Below are 20158 nucleotides of genomic sequence, written 5' to 3'. Positions count from 1 at the left end.
GAGGGTGGGGGACACCCATAAGCTCTCCTGGGGGGAGGGGGGCAGAGGTCCCTGGGGAGGGTCCTTCAGAGAACCCGGTCCCAAGGGTTGGGCTCACCCTGGCCATTCCCCATACGGCGGCCAGCATCCCCTCCCTTGTGTGATGCCCCCTTTGCCCTCTGCCCCACAGCCGTCGCTCGTCCAGAGCCAGCAAGATGGGAGAGCTGGAGAAGCCGGGCCGGGCCCAGCAGGAGGAGGAGGAGGAGGCCCCCTCCTTCCTGAAGGAGATCCTGGCCGTGCAGCGCCAGCTGAGCGCCCACCGGGAGAGGCCTGGGCTCAGCCCTGCCTGCCCCGGGCTGCCCTGGGAAGCCCCGTGGGGGACACGGAGCAGGTGCGGAGGGGGAGGGGCCGCCCCGTGGGGAAGGGGCTCCTGCAACGAGAGACCCCCCCGTGAGGTCTTGACCGCCTCCCCTCTGCACGCAGGGAGCCCCGCAGCCACAGGAAGGGCCCCCCCGGGCTGCTTTGGGGGCCCCGGCAGACCCCGAGCTCCGGCAGCTCCGCCAAGAAGCAGCTGGAGCGGCTGGAGCAGGAGAGGAGCCTGGAGCTCCGGCTGCAGAACCTGCAGCTGCAGCAGGAGAACCTCCAGGTGGGTCGGCCGGTGGGGGAGCGGAGGGTCTCCTGCCCAGCACAGCACCGTTCAGTTGGGGACCGACGGCGTTCCCTAGTTGGGTGGGGAGAGGTCAGGCTTTGGGAGAGCCTCCCTCCGGGACCCCACAGGCGCCCCTCTCCCCCGCAGATGCAGGCCGAGCTGAGGCAGGCGCAGGCGAAGGTGCTGGAGGCCTCCAGGGCCTGTGGGGCGCTGGCCTCGCAGGGGGAGCTCAGCCGGCAGCAGGTGAAGGAGCTGGAGCTGCAGCTGCTCCAGAACTCCCAGGACGCCCAGCAGCAGAGCCGCCTGCGGGAGGAGCAGCTGGCCCAGGAGAGCCACAGGGCCGCCCAGGCCGAGGAGAGGGTCAGTGGCCCCGCAGCCGACGGTCGGAACTCAGGGACCTTCCTCCACCTCCTCCTCCGGAAGGAGCAGGGCTGGGGGGGATTCAGCCGGTTCGGGCTGACATCTGGTTCCCCGAACCATTTAGTTGCCAGGACTGGCTGGCCCTCCCGGGAGCCTCCCTGCGGCCCCTTCCTCAGGCCAGGCTGGGAGGGCAGGGAAAGGGCCCTCTTTCTGCCCTCCTGGAGGCTGGGGAGGGGGGGGTGGAAACTCCCCCCCCCCCCAGGGAGGCAGGGCTGGGGCATCTCGGCGTCCTCCGCAGGTGCAGGAACTGGAGCAGGGCCTGCAGGAGAGCCGGCAGCTGTGGGAGAGCCAGGCCGCCCTGGGCAGGAGGCAGCTGGAGGAGGAGGCCCGGGAGGCCAGGGCCAAGGAGGCCGAAGCCCGGCGGTCTCTGCAGGAGGAACAGAAGAGGCGGTAGGAGAAGCCCCCCCCCTGCCCCCCCCAACCAGGGGGGTTTCTTTTGCCCCTTGCAGCAAAATGCAAGAGGCAGCAGCAGCAGCAGCAGCAGGGGCTTCGGGTTGGGGGGGGGAGGGAGGGGAAGGAAGGAAGGCATAGTGGAGCTGGGGGGGGGGGCAGTGCTTCCCCTGACCAGACCCCCCCCCCGGGCCCCCTGCAGGAAGCTCCTGGAGCAGGAGAGGGGAGAGCAGCAGCAGCAGCAGCGGAGAGTCTGGCGGGAGAAGGAGGCCCAGCTGCTCCAGGCCTTGGCCGACCGGCAGGCCCAGCAGCAGGAGGGGCAGCTGCGGGCCCTGGAGGAGGAGAGGAGGGCCCTCGCCCAGGAGGTCAGCGGCCTCCTCCTTCCCATCTCCCCCTATTTCCTTCCCTCCCTCTCTCCTTTCCCTTCCTTCCCTCCTTCCTCTATTTTCTTCCTTCCCTCTCCTCCTTTCTCTTCCTCCCAACTTCCCTTCCTTCCTCCACCCTTTCATTCCATCTCCCTCTATTTCCTTCCTTCCTTCCCTCCCTCCTTCCTTTTTCCCTCTATTTCCTTCCTCCCCTCCTTCCTCTTCCTCCCCTCCCTCCCTCCCTCCCCTCCCTCTCTCCTTCCCTTCCATCTCCCTCTATTCCTTCCTCCCTCTCTCCTTTCTCTTCCTTCCCTCCTTCCCTTCCTTCCTCCTCCACTTCCTTCCGTCTCCCTCTATTTCCTTCCTCCCCGCCCCCCTCCCTCTTGGGGGCCCCAACTGAGCCCAGCCCCCCCCTCTCCCCCTGCAGCAGCTGCACTGCGGGAGCCGCAGCCAGAGGCTCTCGGAGGAGCTCTGCGCCCTGCAGCGGGAGAAGGAGGCTCTCTGTGAGGAGCAGAGGCAGATGCTGAAGCAGCTGGACCTCGCCCTCAGGTCAGGCTCCCTCAGGGGGCGGGTGGGGGCGGGTGGGGGGGACTGCCTGCTTCCTCCGGGCCCTAAGGCCCCCCCCCCCGCCTTGCCTCCCCAGGAAACAGAGCGAGCAGCGCCTGCGGCACAGGGCCCGGCTTGCGGCAGGCCAAGGAGACGCTGCAGGGGGAGGTGAAGCTGCGCGAGGATCGCATCCGGGACCTGGAGGACGAGGTGCGGCTCTCCAAGAGCCGGCCGAAAAGGTAGTGCAGCCCCCCGTGGAAAGGTGGTCCCCAGGCCGGATGGGCCGCCTGAAGCCTCACCTGCTGGAGCCCCCCCCCTCCCCATAAAGCCCCTCTCCTAGGGGAGCCCCTCCTCCTCCTCCTCCTCTCTGCAGGGCGGCCTGTTGAGCCCATGGCGCCTTTTGCACCCAGGACCAGCTGCTGATCCGGCAGGTGACCGGCGAGAACGAGAGGCTGTTCCGGGAGCAGCGGAAGAGCCAGGAGCAGCTGCACAGCCTGGAGGAGGCCAAGCAGAGCAACGGCCAGGCCCTCCGCACCCTCCAGAGCAGGTGAGGGGAGGGGGCTTCACGCCTTCCCTGCAGACCCTCTGCTTGGGGGCTGAAAGGGCGGCAGGCGGGGGGGAGAGGAAGGGAAGGAAGGAAGGAAGGAAGGGAAGGGAAGGGAGGAGACGACCAAAGGGAGGAGGGAGTTCCTGGTGGGACCCCAGCCCAAGCCCCTCTCCCCCCCTCCCTCCCTCCTTCCCAGAGTCCAGCTCTTGGAGAGGGAGAACCGGCAGCTGCAGGAGCGGGCCCTCCAGCTGAGCCTGCAGGTGGGCATCCTGGAACGGGCCCTGCGCACCATCCACGTCCACAGCCTGGAGGTGAGCTCTCCCCCACCCCCCACCTCTTGTCTCCTCCGGCTCCCCCCCCCCGAAGCTTGGTCCCAGGATGGGAGACCACACAGAGATCTCCCAAGAGCATCGGCCAGGAGAGCGGAGGGGCTGGATGTCTCAGGGGTGGCTCGGGGTGTGGTTGTGGGTCTTTTTGTGAAAACTCGCCTCTCCCCTCCCTTCTCCCCGCAGGAGCTGAAGACCCTGGGCTTCCCCAAATGCCCCCTGCAGAGGAAGCTCCTGCCCTTCCCCCAAGGCTTCAGGTACCGGCCCAGGCAGGCCTGTCTCTGAAGGGCCAGCCGGGACAGGACTCTGACGCTGGGCGCTCCCCCCTTCCTCCTCCTCCGCAGCAGCCAGGGGGGGGGCACAGCTGGCCCTCCTTGGCAACCCCCTCCCCCCAAAGCCTCCGTGTCGTCCCCCCCCCCCCCGGAGGCCCTTATCCTTACAAAGGCTCCTGCCCTTGGGCCAGGCGAGGCAGGGCGGCCAAGGAATAAAAGCAGGCCCCTAACTCTGACCCGGGGAGAGTGAGTCATTGCGGAGGGAGGTTGGCGCTCTGTGGGGAGGGGCAGGGCCACTGCAGGCCCCCCGGGAGGCCCTTGGGAGGACCACCAGCCCCCCCCTCCACGCCCACCTGTCTCTCGGCACCTGATGCCTCTGATGCCCTCTTCCATCGGGATGGAGTCTGTATTGCAGCAGTCTGAACAGGGGGGGGCTACCCGGACCGCGGCTCTCCAAGGGGACCCAGCAAGCTGAGCGGAGCCTCCCTGTGGAGGAGCAGTCTACCTCCGAAGAGCAGCGAGGGCCTTTCCTGGGGCCCCTCCGTACAGCTGCTTCCACCGCCTGTCAAGCCGAGAGGGGGCTGAAGTGGGGCTTTTCCCTTGCAGCTGCTTGGTCACCAGCGGCCTCCGCCAAGCCCTGAGGGAGGGTCCGCCGGTGGAGGCCGGCCCAAAGGCCCTGCTCTCCCCTCTGGCCTTCCAAGTCTCCCGCATCGGCTGCCTCAACCTCGCCATCCCTGGAAAGCCCCCGGGAGACTTCTGCCAGGACCAGCCCAGCCACCCCGTCGCTGAAGGGAAGCCCAGCGGAGAGCAAGCGGCGTCCGTCCGCGGCTGGGGCTTCTCCCCCACCCTACACCAGGCGGAGCGGGGGGGGGCCTTCTGAGATGGACAGGCCGTTGGGGGGGGGGGGAGAAATGTCAAGTGTACTTTTAAAACAATGATTACTTGTTTCTACACCCCTGGCCCTCGACTCCACTTTGTCTCCTGCAGGGATGAGAGGGTGGGAGGGAGGGAAGGGGGAGGAGGAGGAGGAGGAAGAAAAGGGGAGGAAGGAAAGGGAGGAGGAAATAAGGGATGGAGGGATGGAGAAGGAAAGGAGGAGGGAGGGAGGGAAAGGAGGAAGAAGAGGGAGGAGGGAAGGAAGAGGGAGGGAGGGAGGCGGAAGGAGGAAGAAGGAAAGGGAGGGAGGAAAGGAAGAACAAAAGGAGGGATGGAGGCAAGAAGGGAAAGGAGGGAGGGAGGGAAAGTGGAAGAAGAGGGAGGAGGGAGGAAGGAAAGGGAGGGAGGATGGAAGGCGGAAGAAGGGAAGGGAGGGAAAGGAGGAAGAAGGGAAGGGAGGAAAGGGAGGGATGGAGGAAGAAGAGAGGAAAATAAGGGATGGAGGAAGAAGGGAGGGAAGGAAAGGGAGGAAAATAAGGGAGGGAAAAGTGGAAGAAGAGGGAAGAAGGGAAGAAAAGGGAAGAAGGACAGAAGGAGGAAGAAGGGGAGGGAGGGAAGGGGGAAGGGAGGGAAAGGAAGGAAGGAAAGGAAGGATGGAGGAAGAAGGGAGGGAAGGGAAAGGAGGGAGGGAGGGAAAAGTGGAAGAAGAGGGAGGAGGGAAGAAGGAAAGGGAGGGATGGGGGGAGAAGGGAAGGAAGAAACCGGGAGGACCATCTCTTCTGGAGTGGAGGAAGAGGCTTATTGGGAATCGGGGCCGTTGAGGCGCTTTTTTCCCCCTCTTTTCAAGTGTTTGCCAAGGGATTTTTCCCGAGGAAGCTGCTCCGTCTCTTCCTGCACCGAGTCCCTCGTGAGGCGCAGCCGAACGAGCAGGTGCATTGACTTCAGGCTGTAAAGCGACACTCACTGAAGGAATGAGCTGCGCATGCGCTCCAGCGAAGCGGCCCTTCTGGTTCGTCGGCGCGCCCTTCCGCTTCCGGATCAGAGGGGGTCGCCATGGCGGTGCTGGCTTCCAACCCCCAACAACCCCGTAGTCTTCTTCGATGTCACCATCGGCGGGCAGGTAGGCCTCGGGCGGAGGGAGCGGGGCCGGGAGGGAGAGCAGGGCTTCGACTCCTGACGCCTCCGTCCCTCTGCAGGAGGTGGGCCGCATGAAGGTGGAGCTCTTCGCCGACGTGGTGCCCAAGACGGCCGAGAACTTCAGGTGAGGGAGCCGGCGGGAAGGCGGGTGCCACAGAGAAGGGAGGCCAGAGCGGCAGCGCACCACAGAGCGGCCCGTCCTAGAGCGCTGCACTCCTTTAACAGCTGGCTGGGGATGATGGGCGCAGGAGATAAAGACGAAGCTCTCCGGCGAAAGGCACTCACAAGCCTCCCCGCCCTCCCCACTCGTTCCGAGCTCACAGGGGCGTCCCTTTCCTGCGGAACTCCCCACCACTTGGTTGCTCATTGTCTTGGGACATATTCAGGTAGTCCTCGACTTACAGCTGTTCATTTAATGACCAATTACCAGGAAAAGCAACATGGCTGTCCTTCACGCTTACAACTGTCGCAGCATCTCCCTGGTCACGTGTTCAGATGCTTGGCCACTGACTCACATTTATGACGGTCGCAGGTCAAATGATCCCCGACCTCCAGCAAAGTTAATGGGGGAAGCTGGATTCGCTTAATGGCTGTACGGTTCAGTTAAACAACTGCAAGCGATTCGTTTAACAACTATGACAAGAAAGGTCATAAAGTGGGAGGGAAACTCACTTACCAAAGTAAATTTTGGGCTGAGCTGTGGCCGTACAATTGAGGACTCCCTGTATAGAAAGCCCTATTTAAAGCTACGTATCCCCCCCCCCCCTCTCTCTCTCCCTCTCCCAATGATCCAGGGAGTTCTTTGCTGAATTTACTCTCTCCCTCCGAATAACCAGCCTCTCTGCCTTTAACCTTCTTCAGCCTTTTCTTTTTTTTCTTTTCTTTCCAGGCAATTTTGCACGGGGGAATTCAGGTGGGTCGATTCTTTTGAGCTTTCAATTCAACAATCGATTGATTTGATCCACCTGGAAGACTGTCAGCCCAGGATGAAAAGAAGAACAATACCTAACTTTATATTTTATACTTTATGCGTTATTTAGGCAAGTGTGGTTAGACACACAAGGAATTTGTCTCAGCACAGAAGCACTCAGTGTACTCGCCAAACAGCACGAAAGTATGCAGCCAATAAAGGATGGAAGTAATAAATAAAGGGATAAATAATAGGCTGCCCCTCTCTGTTGTTTGGTCCTTGGACCCCGCTTCCATCTGAGGAAAATTAGCAGTTTTAAAGAGCACAAAGTGATGATTTCAGAACAAAACAGTGGGAAATGACAGGTTGTGAGTTGGGGTGTTGTCTCTTGGGGCCCAGAGAAATCTCGGTGGCTGTCTATCGGGGCAACTGCCAATTTCTGACAGTGCTTTTTTTTCTCCTGCAGGAAAGACGGTGTTCCCATCGGTTACAAAGGCAGCACTTTTCACAGGTACGTTGGCCTTTGGGCTCCGGAAGGCTAGTTTTTGCCTCCAAGGTCCCTTCCAACTGGGTTAGTCTGTTATCCTGAGGGGCTTCCCTTAAGTGGGAAAGACTCCTCGCCTTCCAGGGTTTAACAAGCTGTTTGTGAAGTTCCCAATCTGGTGTTTAAGCGTGGCTGTGGATTCCTCGGCCTCCCTAATATTTCTCTTCTCCTTTTCAAGGGTTATAAAGGACTTCATGATCCAAGGAGGCGATTTTGTAAACGTAAGTACTTCACAGCCCTTTCACGGGCATTTGACTTGGAACGAATACACATTTGCCAAGCTCATTTATGCAAATGAGATTGGAAGTTACCCCACCAAGGAGCTGCACCTGCCACCCTGGCCCCCTCCTTCAGAGACCCAAGCTAAATTCCTCAGGAAAACTTATAAGTGTTCAGGCTAAAAAGCATTTGCTGGAAGGAAGTGGCTGTTTTAAACTTCCCCTTTCCTTGATTCTGTTTAACTTCCCACATCGCGGAAGGGAAGGCCGTTGCAAACTGAACTCCTTCACCCTGCGGTTTTCCTGGCAAGGCCCCCTTTTTTCTCCTCCGTGTTCATATTTTATAAGTAGGGTTTATAGCTCTAGTTGATTCGGGAGGGAGGGGGGAGAATTTGTAATGCAGTATCAAGGAATAAGGAAGGAGTGATTGCAGAGGCTCAGGTGTCCATGCAAATTGTACTGGTGCCCTTAGAATGTCATTTTTAAAAATTGGTGATTGGAGCAGGCTCCTTCCAGATCAGTGGTTTTATACGTGTTTGCCAAGGGAACTGCTGTGTGGTTCATGAGGCCTCCCTTCCCTCTTCTCTCCCTCTCCCCTTCCCTTCTTCACCATCCTTCCCTCCCTCCCTCCCTCTCTCCGTAGGGAGATGGCACTGGAGTGGCCAGCATCTATCGGGGACCCTTTGCCGATGAGAACTTCAAGCTTGAAGCACTCGGCGCCCGGCTTGCTCTCCATGGTAAAGAAGAGCCTGAAGTTGGGTCCCTCCGTGGCCTGAATGCAGAGGTCGTTTGCGGGGGGAGGGGGGCATGCTTAGAAGAGCCAAGTGGGAGAGACACTGGGGTGGGTGATCCCATCTAGGAATCTATCCCTGCCTTCCTCTCCTCCTGTGATAGATTCAGGGGGAGGGAGGGCTACAGTCAGGAAGACCCTAGCAGACCACTCTTTCCACCCGGCTTTGTGTCTGAAAGGCCGGGACGGAGAGCATCCCCCTCCCCTCTGGGCTTCTCTCCCCAGCCCCAAAGTTTGCTCTTCTCTCTGGGTCACTCTCAGAGTTTCCCCACTGTCCATTGGGATCGGTGCCTGGGAGGAAAGGGTTAACCACAGCCCCTCTTCCCTTCCTCCTCCTCCTCCTCCTCCCCGGAACCCCTTGGATCAGGCTGCTGGCTATTTATAGGAGCTGCTGCTCCGGCCTTGCTCGGTTTGGGCAGACAAACGGGCTAGGCTCAGGAGGGCTCGGTGGGAGGGGAGTGTCCTTGATCGGGCTGCCCAGCAGGAAGACCACCCCCAACCCACCAACGCCCAGGTCTTGCATAGCAATGTTGAATTGGAGGCCCTCCAAAGGAAGGGACGCTTGAATCCTCCCCCAAGCTGGAATGGCCGGGGAAGGCTGAGCGCAGAGGAGGGGCATTCTCCTCCCCTGCCCCTCCCCTCTTTCCCTGCAGGCCAACAGCGGCCCCAGCACCAACGGCTGCCAGTTCTTCATCACCTGCTCCAAGTGCGACTGGCTGGAGGGAAACACGTGGTTTTCGGTGAGTCACCCGCAGGCTGGCTGGCTGGGGGTCAGGGGCCCTGGTCCGCCCCATTAGCTTGGGTGTGCCTATCCTGACGCCCCAAATTCATGGCAGATCTGCCCTGGAAGCCCCCATTTTCTGGGCCTCCCAAATGCTTGTCTCTGTGTCTCCCCTCCTTGCTGCCTCAGGAGCCCCAAAAGGTTAAGGGAGCAACATGGGGAATTCTGGGAGTTGAAGTCCATAAGTCAATAAACCTGTACCCCCTCACCCCCCCCTCTGCTTCCTTCTCATTCTCCCCTCCAAGGTTACAGAGCACACCTGCGTGGCTCTTCCTCAGCTAAGGAATTCAGAATTGCTTGTTCTTTTTTCCTCCCCCGGCAGGTAAAATAATTGATGGGCTTCTAGTCATGAGGAAAATAGAGGTAAGTGGTGCTTGTTTCTGGTTTGGATGAAACTCTGCTTGTCCAAGAAGAAACCACAGAAAAATTAGGCGGTTTCGCTTTCTAGAGGAAAGATTATTTTAATTTTTTAATGTTCCAGCCCGAGGCTTCTCAGAGTCTCCCATCCTGCCCTTCAGGATTCAAATCCTGCCTGGGCAGCTTAGAAGAGCAGCAGGTGGTGCCCAGGCCTCTCTGCTGGCTTTTTCTGTCCGAGAGAAGCTGAGGGGTCCTGGGGGCTCTCGGAGCTTGGCGGCTTTCTTGCAGACGTTTCATGACCCACCTGGTAACATCATCAGTGCTAGAAGGGAGTGGGGTTTGTGGAGAGGAGGAGGAGGAGGCAGAGGGGAAGAAGAGCAGGACGGGGGGTCCTTGGTGCTCTCTGAGCTTGCTGGTTTCTTGCAGAACTTTCATGGCCCAACTAGGGAACATCATCAGTGCTAGAAGGCAGGTTGTGAGCTGGGGGGGGGGGGGGAGGACTGTGGGTGTCCTTGATGCTCTCGTTTCCTTGCAGACATTTCATTAACAATAGCAATAGCAGTTAGACTTATATACCGCTTCATAGGCTTTCAGCCCTCTCTAAGCGGTTTACAGAGTCAGCATATCGCCCCCAACAACAATCCGGTCCTCATTTCACCCACCTCGGAAGGATGGAAGGCTGAGTCAACCTTGAGCCGGTGAGATTAGAACCGCTGAACTGCAGATAACAGTCAGCTGTAGTGGCCTGCAGTACTGCACCCTAACCTCTGCGCCCCCTTGGCTGCTAACAAACTAGGCAGCGTGATCAGTGCTAGTAAGGAATGGGATTTGGTCTGTTTTATTTAGTTGGGTCCTGGAAACGCCTGCAAGAAAAAAACCCAGGTTAGAGAGCATCAAGGATTCCAGAGTCCAACCTCGAGCTACAAATATTCTCTTTTATGTGCACCAAATATAAGTTCTGAGCAGGCTGCCAGAGAGCCTCTTTAGCCAGGTAATGGCTACCTGGGCCAGGTTGCTGCTACTCTCTCTCCTTTCTGGATAGCTGCTCACACCCGCTTTATGCTTGTTGCAGAACGTGCCCACCGGGCCCGAATAACAAACCGAAACTCCCCGTGGTGATTGCCCAGTGTGGAGAGATGTAGGTAGGTGCTACCATAGTTTCTGCAACCAAAGCGGCCTCTAAAAGGCTCCCTGGGAAGCGGGGGTGGGGGGGGGAGGTAACATCATCAGTGTTAATGGCTGGCTGGGGAATTCTAAGAACTCGAGTCCTCCGCGGGTCTTAAAAGTTGCCAAGGTTGGACCACCCTGGTCTACGCAGAGCATTTCCAGGCGTCTGCGGTGCAGGTCCAAACTGTAGCCATCTTTCTTGCCCCTGGCGTGGAGGACTGGCAGCCCATGTGGCCTCTCAGCCGCAGGGAGCTGCTGGAGGAGGATTCGAACGTGGAACCGCACGTACGGAGCAAAGCATGCAGTTTCCTTGTTGCTTTAACTTGGCACAAAGTTCTCGCTCTCCAGAAGCGGGTCTGTGCCTGGGAGCCTCTCCTCCTCCCCATCGAGCGTGTCGCCACTTAGGAGGCTGCCAATGCCAGATTCTGCGTCGGCTTCAAATCTGGAGAAAGTCCAGCCCTGGAGGCTTTAACGGTTTGCCTCTTTCCTGATTCCAGGTTCGTTTTTCTTTGTCCAGGATGCCAAGCAGTTCCTGGCCGCTCATCCTTCCTCCACATTCCACGTCGTCTGTCCCCCCCACCCTTTTGTAAATAAAGAGATTTTCTTAAAATGTCTGTCCATCATCATGTCTCCAGGAAGGGCCACAGGGTCTGAGGTCCTGGAAATGGAGTGCATTTTGCAGGAGCGTGTGTTGTGTTCAGGCCCTGCTGTTTATACCTTTATTTCTCTCACTGCTGCCTTCCCTCTTTTTCCTCCTGAGCCTGCTACATCTCCCTGCTGGTTTGGTGGCTCCCAAGAACCAAGTAACCACGCGGCACCTCTTACTAAAGGCTGCTGCAGGGCAGGAAGATTGCAACTGAGTCAGCCTGGATTGCCACCCTCCTAAGATAGGGGTTGCCCCCCCCCACCCCCTTCAGCCTCCCAGGGAGGACCAGTCCATCGTCGTCTTCCAGCAGGCAGTCCTTGGAGATTGACAGATGCCTATCAAGGGTTCCAGGAACAGACGGGGAGGGGAGGAGGATAAAACTTTACAACTTTGCCCCCCCCCCCCACCTCCGGCATTCCTCATTTCGAAGCTGCAGGGGGAAGCAGAGAAGCGCAGGCCGTTGCCCAGGAGCCTCTTGGCCAAGGGCGCCGGTGGGGATCGCTGGGGGCTTCCCGGGGGTCGACGTGGAAGAAGAGCGGCCGAGGGCTGCCCAAATGACCTTGAGGAGGGAGGGGGGGGGTGCGCTTTGGAAGTACCAAAGTTGCTCCAGCCTGGCACAGCGGGTGATGGGAGAGGAGGGGGGCCGATCCCGGGCGGCGTGGGGCTGGGCATCGGAAGGGCTGCTGTCCCACGTGGGCCCGGCTTGCGGGAGCCTGCAGCGCGCTGCTCCGAGGGGGATCCCCCACCACGTGCGCCTCGGACGGCCCAGCCGGGGAAAGGCACTTCCTGACTCCGCTTCTCCCGGGGGGGGGCGGGGCGCACGGGCGCCGGGCCAATCAGGAGCCCCGCGAGGGGCAAACCCGCATACAAGGGCACGCCCTTTCGGCGGGGGAGGGACACGTCGAAGGAGCCAACCAATAGCAGGGGGCGAATTCTGACGGACGGCGGGCCCGAGCCACCAGGCACCAGGGAACGCCTCGGGCCGCAATTGCGGACCAATGAGCCCGCTCGGCGCCTGACGGGCAGCGCGTGGCGACCAATGGGCACGGGTCGGGGGGCGGCGCTTGAGGGGGTGGCTAGTGAGTGCGCGCCGCCATTGTGGCCAGTTCGATCGGTATCGGGAGCGGAGAGCGGAGCCCAGCGAGCCCGGAGCAAGGGAGCAGCCCCCCCGCCCACGGCCGGCCCCCGAGTCACCATCAACACCGCGCGGGAGGCGGCGCTGCTGCTGCGAAAGCCAGTCACCACCACCGTCCATCGACAAGCCAGCGACGCCATGAGCAGCGAGGCCGAGACCCAGGCGCCCCCCTCCGCCGCCACTCTGGCGGCCCCGGCGGCCGCCCCGCCCGCGGCGGTCCCGTTGGCGTCGCCCACCGGCCCCCTCCCGACCGTCGCGGAGGCCAAGCCCAGCAACGGCGGCAACAGCAGCGGCGAGGCGGCGGCGGCAACGGCAACGGAACCAACGGCGGCCTGGGCTTGGCGGCGCCACCCCGCCGGCGGGGACAAGAAGGTCATCGGTGAGGGAAAAAGAGGAGGGGGGGTGGGGGAGAAAGCGGGTATGCGCGTGCGCGTGAGGGGAGGCTGGGCGGGCCGTCGGGGGGCGCGTGCCGTATTCCCTCAGCTTTTCCCGTCTCCCTCCCCTCCCCTTTCGCGCACGTCCCGCCGTCCCGCCCGCGATTGGCCGCTCTCGCCCTCCCTCGCTTCCCCCATTGGCTCGCCCCTTTCTTCCCATTCCCATTCCTCACTCTTTCCCTCCCCACCCCCGCTTGAGGCGCGCGCCCGCGGCCGTTTTGAGGCGATTCGTGCTCTTCAGCGCGCCTGCGCCGACTGTGGCGGGAGGGGGGGGGGAAGAGCGCGTGGGAGGGGGAGGGGCCCGAGGCGGTCCAAGATGTCCGCCGCGCGGCGGAACCCCTTTTTTTTTTTTTGCGCGCCCCTCTGTGCGCTTGCGCGTATCTTGGCCCGGCTCAAACGTGGTCAGTTCGGGGTGCGGTGGTCAGCCGGGAGAGGCGGCCGGCGGGGAGGGGGGTGACCACAGAAGCCCCTGCCGCCTGGTCCCCACGCCAGAGGCGCCGGTTCCCACCTCCTTCCTTTGTCTGCTTACTGACATGCGCGCTGGGGCCCTGCCTGGGGAGAGGGGGGGCTTCGCAATGCCCCCCCTTGGCTGGTCTGCTGGGAAGGGGCGCTGGGAGGGGGTCCTGCTGCTGGCAGGGAAGCCTCAGCTGCTGGCTATGAGGAGCAGATGGCTGGAGGGGAGGGGGAGAGGGATTGACGCCCCCCCCCCTTTCCTGGCTCGGCTTCCCCTGCTTGCCTTGGCAGAGCCCCCATTTGGCCCCCAGGAATCTCCCCTCCTTGCTCAGGCTGGGGTTTTGGGCGGAGCAAAGTGCTAAGGTGTCCCCCCCCCCAAAACATAAGAAGGGTGTTAAAATTCAATATACGGTTAATATGCTCTTAATATATACCACTTGCAATACTGGGAGTCCTTGACTTACAACACTTAGTCACCATTTCAAGTTACAGTGGCACTGAAAAAAGTGACTTAGGTCTTCTCAAAACCACTGCAGCATCAGTGGTTACATCAAAAGACTGTTTCACATTTATGACGGTTGCTGTGTCCCAAAGTCACATGATCCCTTTTGCAACCTTTTTCATAGGCAAAATCAATGAAGGAGCCAGATTCACTTTAATAACCCTGTTACTAACTTACCAACTGCAGTGATTCACTAAACAACTGTGGCAAGAAAAGTCGTAAAATGAGGCAAAGGTTAACAAATGTCTCTCATAACAACAGAAATGTTGGGGCTCGGTTGTGGTTGTAAGTCGAGGACTACCTGTACATACAAGCAGCCAAGTAATGCAAGATCCCAATAGGAGAAGGTAGGAAAGATGGGGAGGATAATAGAGGAAATACATGTATCGCTTAGTAGAGTACCGTCAGCGGTGCTGCTTCTTTCTCTGCCAGGAACAAAATCCCAGCGCATCAGGAGGGACAAATGCGATGAAGCTTCCCAATCATCCAGGTCCTCGTTGTCCAAAAAGTCCTCCCCCCACCCCCCCAAAAAAGGCAGCTGGACTTCCTTGGCGCTTTCTTTGAGAATGCTCTGAACTGAAGAAGCTTCTTGGATGAGAAGCGAAACGTTTTGAAAGAAAGCATCAAGAAAACCCAGCTGCCTTTGGTGTGTGTGTGGGGGGGGGAAAGAAGCACCTTTGGGACACTGGAGGTGCTGGTCCATAATTACCTCTGTATTGGAAACCTTTCAGGCTTCCTGTGCTGTTTCTTTGCAGTTCCAGCAGCAGGTTCTCCTTGCGAGTCAGGAGAGTTCTTGTCTGGGGCTTTGAAATGAAATTCTTCTGGCTGCCAGTATGAAAAACAACCTTTGAATCTAGGATAGGGAAATCTCTGCTGCTGCAGCTGAAAGACAGGCAGGTTATACAGAGGGGCTTTTAGGTGGGAAGTCCAACCAAGAAGGACGGAGATCTAGCGCTGGGCTGGTTCTTACCTGTCTCGCACCTTTTCTCTCTTGCAGCAATGAAGGTTTTGGGGACAGTGAAATGGTTCAACGTAAGGAAGGGCTATGGCTTCATCAACAGGTGAGGTGACCAGGGCTCTCGTTACAAGTGCTTGGGAGTGAAGTCAGAGTTATTACTTTCAGTTTGTAGCTATCTTCTATTCATTTGGACATGCCCTCCCCCACGTGATCCCCCACCAGGTGTGTTGGACTGTTAGTTCCCACCCTCCCTCACCAGGTGACCTGTCGGGGATGGGGCACCTGCGTGGCAGCTGGTCTGGTCTAGAAGCTCACAATAAGTGTGCATCCCCATTCTGAGGGTTACAAACGATGAGACTTCCTTGCATGGAGAGGTCAGAGAGAGAGGCTTGCAACAGTTGGTCGTGCACACAGCTGGTTCCGGGTACTTGATTCACATTTCTGTTGAAATCCCTACTGTGCCCTCTCTGTCTACTGCATGTCGGTTTCTGCATCCAGTTAATCATGCCCTCTTTGGATTCTGAGTCATACTTTATCAGCACTCTATAAATAATGCCCAATAAATGTTCTGGAATGTAACATTTTAACATTCAGTCAAGTTCTGGGTGTTCCTTTATTTTTATAGTCCTCTCAAAACTGTGCTCCGTGTTTTATGGTACTGATAAGGTCCTTGGCCTTTGCACAGCTGGGCCACCTGTGAGCTGTCCTTTCCTGGGCAGGAGGTTTAAATTACGTGTCCCAACTGTGACAGTTCCCATGTGGAGGTGCACCACCTGGGAAAATGTTTTTTCTGGAAAGGTTGGCGTTTCCTACCTGGTTGTGGCGGTTGACCTCTCTCTTACCCCAGGCGGTATGATTCGTCTGGGCTGGGTTTGTGAAGACTTTGGGTCCTTTCAGGCAGAGGAATCCCCACTGCTTTTATTTTTTGTCCTATGCAAATGTCACCCTGGAAGTAGAAATTGTATTGAAGAGGTAATCCACACACATGTCTGCCCCAGCCCTTCATCAAAAATTCATGAAAATGCCTCTGCAGAAGAGAGCTGCCACTTAGCCAGCAATATACTTGGCCTACCTTTCCAGCTTTGGCTGCTTGTTAATTGCAGGAGTTTGCAAAGAAGAAATCTGAAACGTCAAGTTAATCGCCGCCTCCTGTATTTTAGCTCAAGAAAGTGGAGGGCGTAGACTGGGGACGATCTCTCTCGCTCTCCTTGTCAGGGCCCAGCCTTGGATTGGCCTCCGTCCAAGTGATACCACTCCTTGCCAGGGAATGCCGGTTGTTTTGTGTCAAATGTTTTCTGAAATGGATGCTCCTTGTTTTGCAGGAATGACACCAAGGAAGATGTGTTTGTCCACCAGGTGAGATGGTTTGTTGATGCAGCTGGATTTGCTTTTGAGGAAGCGGAAGCATTTTCTGCCTTCCTGAAACAAAGAGAAGTGTATTGGAGGGAGAAAGTCTGTGTGGCCCAGAACCTTTGACTAGTTTTTCTTTTAATGGGAGATCTCAGTTAATGCATGATGACCAAACTATGATTCTGAGAGCCTGTGACTGTCCACAAAAGTGCAGATTTCTTTCTAGTTACTTAATTTCTTAAACCTTTCTTTAGTATTATTTGCCTGCCACAGGCAGTGAACTTTGCATCGGGTGAGCCTGTTGGTCCTTGTCCTGGCCTTCCCACCTTCCGTGTGCTTTTCTCCCTGGGAACAGACTTTGCCTGATTTGCTTGAGGCAGCAGTTAGGGACCAATTAACGCCATTCTGGTGTGATTTAGGAGAGGAAACACAAGAATAGGACCAGCTTCTCTATCCTTGAAAGTCCGAGTCCTGGCCTTGCCTGCCCCCTGCCACGAGAGGCCTTGGCTTTGGAGAAGCCCAGCAACCATTCGTCTGAATGGCCTACGGCCCCTAAGTGAACACAGGTTGGACAAGAAGGCCCCCAAGGTCCCTTCCAACTCCTGTTGTTCTGTACCTTCTGTCATTTCCTGTATCCCACGATTGCCTCTCCTGTGTTTCCTATTGACCTTTTGCTCAACTCCCAGGTCTCCACCCCGCCTTCTTCTCAAACATAGGCTTCCACTGGAATGTTTCCAGTATGTTTCCGTGTTCTCTCTAAAGCCTTCCTTCTTCCCTCCTCAGACTGCCATCAAGAAGAATAACCCCAGGAAATACCTTCGCAGTGTAGGAGATGGAGAAACTGTGGAGTTTGATGTGGTTGAAGGCGAAAAGGTGGGCGAGGGGCCTTTCTTGGGTGGGGGGCAGCCCCAAAGGGGAGGCCTCGGCTGACGCTTACTGACCACCATGGGGGGGATGTTCCTTTTTAGGGAGCAGAGGCAGCCAACGTTACAGGTCCCGGCGGTGTTCCTGTGCAAGGCAGCAAATACGCAGCAGACCGTAACCAGTACAGACGGTACCCTCGACGCAGAGGCCCTCCGCGCAACTACCCCCGCAAAATTACCAAAACAGCGAGAGTGGGGAAAAGAATGAGGGGTCAGAGAACTTGCCGGAAGGGCAGTCCCCAACAGCGCCGCCCCTACCGCAGTAGGCGGTACCACCCCTTACTACATGCGCAGGCCCTACGGGCCGGCGGCCACAGTACTCCAATGCCCCTGTGCAGGGAGACCTAGTGGAGGTTAACTTACTGGCGATTCTGCTTGCTTGCTTGCCTGTCTGTGTGTGTGTGTGTGTGAGGTTGTGGGGCAGTGGAAGGAAAATTGTTTCTGGGTTTGTGGAAATCGGAAATAGGGTTGCAAGACCTTAGCCGGTGCTTGTGGTGCATCTGCTGGGAAGAGGCCTCCCAGCTGGCCTAGAACAAAAGCAACTTTTTGAATTTTTAAAAGCAGTGGGGTTTTTTTCCCCTTAATGGGGGTTAATGCGTGATGGCTATAATCCTGAGGGCCTGCAGGGGTCCTAGTTGGCTTTCCTGGGCCGGCTTCAGCATGTCCCTCCTCCGTCCCACAGGGCGCCGACAACCAGGGTGCAGGGGAACAAGGCAGGGCCCGTCAGACAGAACCTGTATCGGGGTTACAGACCACGCTATCGCAGGTGAGTCCCTACAGGCCGTGCCGCCGGCCCTGCCGCATCCGGAGTGGGCCCGGCCGTAAAAGCCAAGGTGAAATGTCTCAAGCGTGACCGGGTTTTTCAGGGGCCCTCCTCGCCAGCGGCAGCCCCGGGAGGAAGGCAACGAAGAAGACAAGGAGAACCAAGCAGATGAGGTCCAGGGTCAGCAGCCACCTCAGCGTCGGTACCCGTCGCAACTTCAACTACCGACGCAGACGCCCAGAGAACCCTAAACCACAAGATGGCAAAGAGACCAAGGCAGCCGAACCATCAGCTGAGAACACGTCCGCTCCCGAGGCCGAGCAGGGCGGGGCTGAGTAAATGCCGGCTTACCATCTCTACCATCATCCGGGTGAGTGGCTGAGAGAGGAGAGGGCCAGAGTCTCACTTGGAAATTTTGGGCTCAGTTCTGGGGAGTTGCCTGTATTAAGCGAAGAGGCCCTCCAGTTAATGCAGAATAGACCTTGCTTGGGCATCAGACGTAACGGGGCTTGCTTTGAAGAGCCTGCATTATGGATCTCTGTAGCCCATTATGCGGTCAGTTTCTGCTGGGGTGAACGTGGAAGTGGCTCTTTATCCCAGTTCTGGCCTCCCCTGAAGAGAGAGAGAAAATGGAACAAAATAGGAATGGGCACTTGCCTGTTTTGTCTGCCTGGCTTTAGGATGTGATCTGAATCTGCCAAACTCTCTGGCTTTAATTGCTTTCGGTGGGCGTGGGTGGGTGGGTGGGAACCTTGAGCCGGGATTTTGCCTTGGGAGGGGGGAGGGGGGAGACACGGTCCTTTTACTTGTGGCTTTCTTTCTATTTCCAGTTTAGTCATCAAAGAAGAGAGAGAGTCTGAAATAAAACAGAATCTGAAATTCCAGCAATAAGAAATATGAACGGAAGAATTGGAACGGAAGACCTTAAGTGCTTGCTTTTTGCTGTCGACCAGATAACTCCTCGAACTCTCTGCATTAATCTATGCAGCACGGGATTTCTATTATTTTTACCTATAAAGCTGTCTCCTCCTTTTGGGAGCGACAAACATGTTTTTTAAAAGGCCTGTTTTTTCTCAATACACCTTTAAAGGTTTTTAAATTGTTTCATATATCTGGTCAAGTTGGGATTTTTAAGAACCTCATTTTTAATTTGTATGAATACACCTGATTTTTTCACGTCAAACTGCAAGCATCTCTTAAATAAGGTCTTAAGAATTGCTCAGTGTGGTCTGGCTGTGAGTGATTCCATGCCGGCCAATCCAGGGAAATTGTAAACAGAGAAACTTCTGGATTGTTGCAGGGGAATCCTGGGAAATCCCTGGACCGAGCCTCTTTGTTTAGGACTTGGCAACTGAATTCTGGGGTGAGGAGATGAACTTCCCAGGGAGAAGCTGCTGGGGGGGGGGGGGGGACGACGACCTGAAAAGTCAGCCCAGTGTCCCCAGGAATGAGCAAACCGGCAGAGGGGTTTGGGGATTTGGCAGAAGACTTTCGGCAGCCCTTCTCGACTACCAGCAGGTCCCAGGCTTCCAGGGATTCTCCTCAGATTCAGGGGTGTTCTGTTGTGTTCTGCCGTTCGATGTATTTTGTGCCTCCAACGGGGGATTTTGAGTATTTGGCCGCTCAGCATGGCAGGAAACAGTACTTGCATTTTCAGCCATTGGTCAGGGACCCTGTGCGTGCAGATGGTACGCCCTCCTCTTAAACAACTAGATTTGTAGCATTTGCACTCTGCTTTTAAGCAGGTTTTGTTGAATTCCACCTGGAGTTTAATATTTCCAGCTAGGGACGTTGTGCTTCCCGCAGGAGGCTTTAGGGGTGCAGTCGAGGGCTTCGGAGGACAGATGCTGTGTTTAGATCAGTTCCGATGCGGAGGTTTCATTGGTAGCTGGGGTCATCTGGTGCTTGAGATAAAAGTGTTGACGCTCCGGTGGAAGCATGGAGACCATCTTCCCAGAGCAGGCTTGCCTGCGTTTGCAGATTATACTTGCCGTTTCAGAAAAGCTGAGGACTAGGAAGCTGAGAGTTGAATGGGAACGGGAGCGTCCTCCCTGCAGAGGAAAGGAGCGAGTGGTGTGTGGCAAGGGAAATCGTGTCTCCCAGGCAGGCAGGCAAAAGCAGCTTTTTCCTACCGGAAGTGATGTTTGGTACATAATTCCGGCCTCCTTTTCCTCTAAGCAACTCAGCTGCCCCTACGAAATTCAAGGAAACAGACTTTTTCTGCTTGTAGCAGCCTTGGGAGCATCTGAAATGTGTAAGGCGCTTTCCCCCCCCCCCCCCCCCAAAGCCAGGATGCTTTGATGTTTTCTTCTTCACTGGGAGATCTTTGGGAGAAACCCGCAAAAAATAATAGATGGTCAGACAGCCTTGGATTGGGTGTGTGTGTGATTTTGTGAGTCTGGGAGTGCCAAGCAGGCGAGAGACCGGGCATTGCCTTGTGTTTTCCATTGATGCTCTTCAAGAGGGACTTTTACTGGCCTTGTCCAGGATTTCTACATTCTGCGTTGAGTTCTATACCGCATTGAGAGTCAATAGCCTAGAATCCCCCACATAACCGTCCTTTGACTGACAGCTGGCGGGAATAACCTGATTTCTTCAAGATGGTCATCTCCAGAAAAAAATGGAGGTTGAAACCTCAGAGGTCCCGATTTCTCAGCAGGCAGAGTTTTGAAAATCGGAAAGCTTGTCTCTCAACCCCTTCAAGATCTTTTACGGAGCTG

General features: G+C 57.2%; 3 protein-coding genes across 3 annotated transcripts; all 3 read left to right on the top strand.

Annotated features, from left to right (window-relative positions):
- Positions 1-67: 67 nt before the first annotated feature.
- CCDC30 (coiled-coil domain containing 30) lies at positions 68-4374 on the top strand. The gene is made up of 11 exons (XM_032232166.1): positions 68-370; positions 463-625; positions 776-988; positions 1287-1438; positions 1641-1803; positions 2231-2352; positions 2447-2588; positions 2760-2896; positions 3093-3207; positions 3409-3479; positions 4101-4374. The coding sequence occupies exons 1-11, from the start codon at positions 195-197 to the stop codon at positions 4372-4374; spliced, it is 1728 nt and encodes a 575-aa protein (XP_032088057.1). The 5' UTR covers positions 68-194.
- Positions 4375-5423: 1049 nt separating this feature from the next.
- Positions 5424-10888, top strand: PPIH (peptidylprolyl isomerase H). The gene is given in 13 exon segments (XM_032231531.1): positions 5424-5444; positions 5446-5490; positions 5567-5631; positions 6397-6420; positions 6884-6928; positions 7140-7182; positions 7823-7882; positions 7884-7916; positions 8623-8686; positions 8689-8709; positions 9073-9113; positions 10180-10191; positions 10193-10888. Coding segments are annotated over 13 exon segments (531 nt in total). The 3' UTR covers positions 10250-10888.
- A 1056-nt stretch (positions 10889-11944) lies between these two features.
- Positions 11945-18333, top strand: YBX1 (Y-box binding protein 1). Its single transcript, XM_032231905.1, is given in 14 exon segments — positions 11945-12434; positions 14442-14505; positions 15725-15758; positions 16536-16625; positions 16721-16840; positions 16843-16914; positions 16916-16948; positions 16950-16976; positions 16978-17028; positions 17358-17393; positions 17395-17441; positions 17542-17644; positions 17646-17808; positions 18269-18333. Coding segments are annotated over 13 exon segments (1284 nt in total). The 5' UTR covers positions 11945-11959; the 3' UTR covers positions 17778-17808; positions 18269-18333.
- The last annotated feature ends 1825 nt before the right edge of the window (positions 18334-20158 follow it).

This window comes from Thamnophis elegans, chromosome 15 (genome assembly GCF_009769535.1).
Source record: "Thamnophis elegans isolate rThaEle1 chromosome 15, rThaEle1.pri, whole genome shotgun sequence".
In the NCBI taxonomy this organism is placed as follows: domain Eukaryota; kingdom Metazoa; phylum Chordata; class Lepidosauria; order Squamata; family Colubridae; genus Thamnophis; species Thamnophis elegans.
This window is presented reverse-complemented; position numbering and strand designations above follow the sequence as displayed.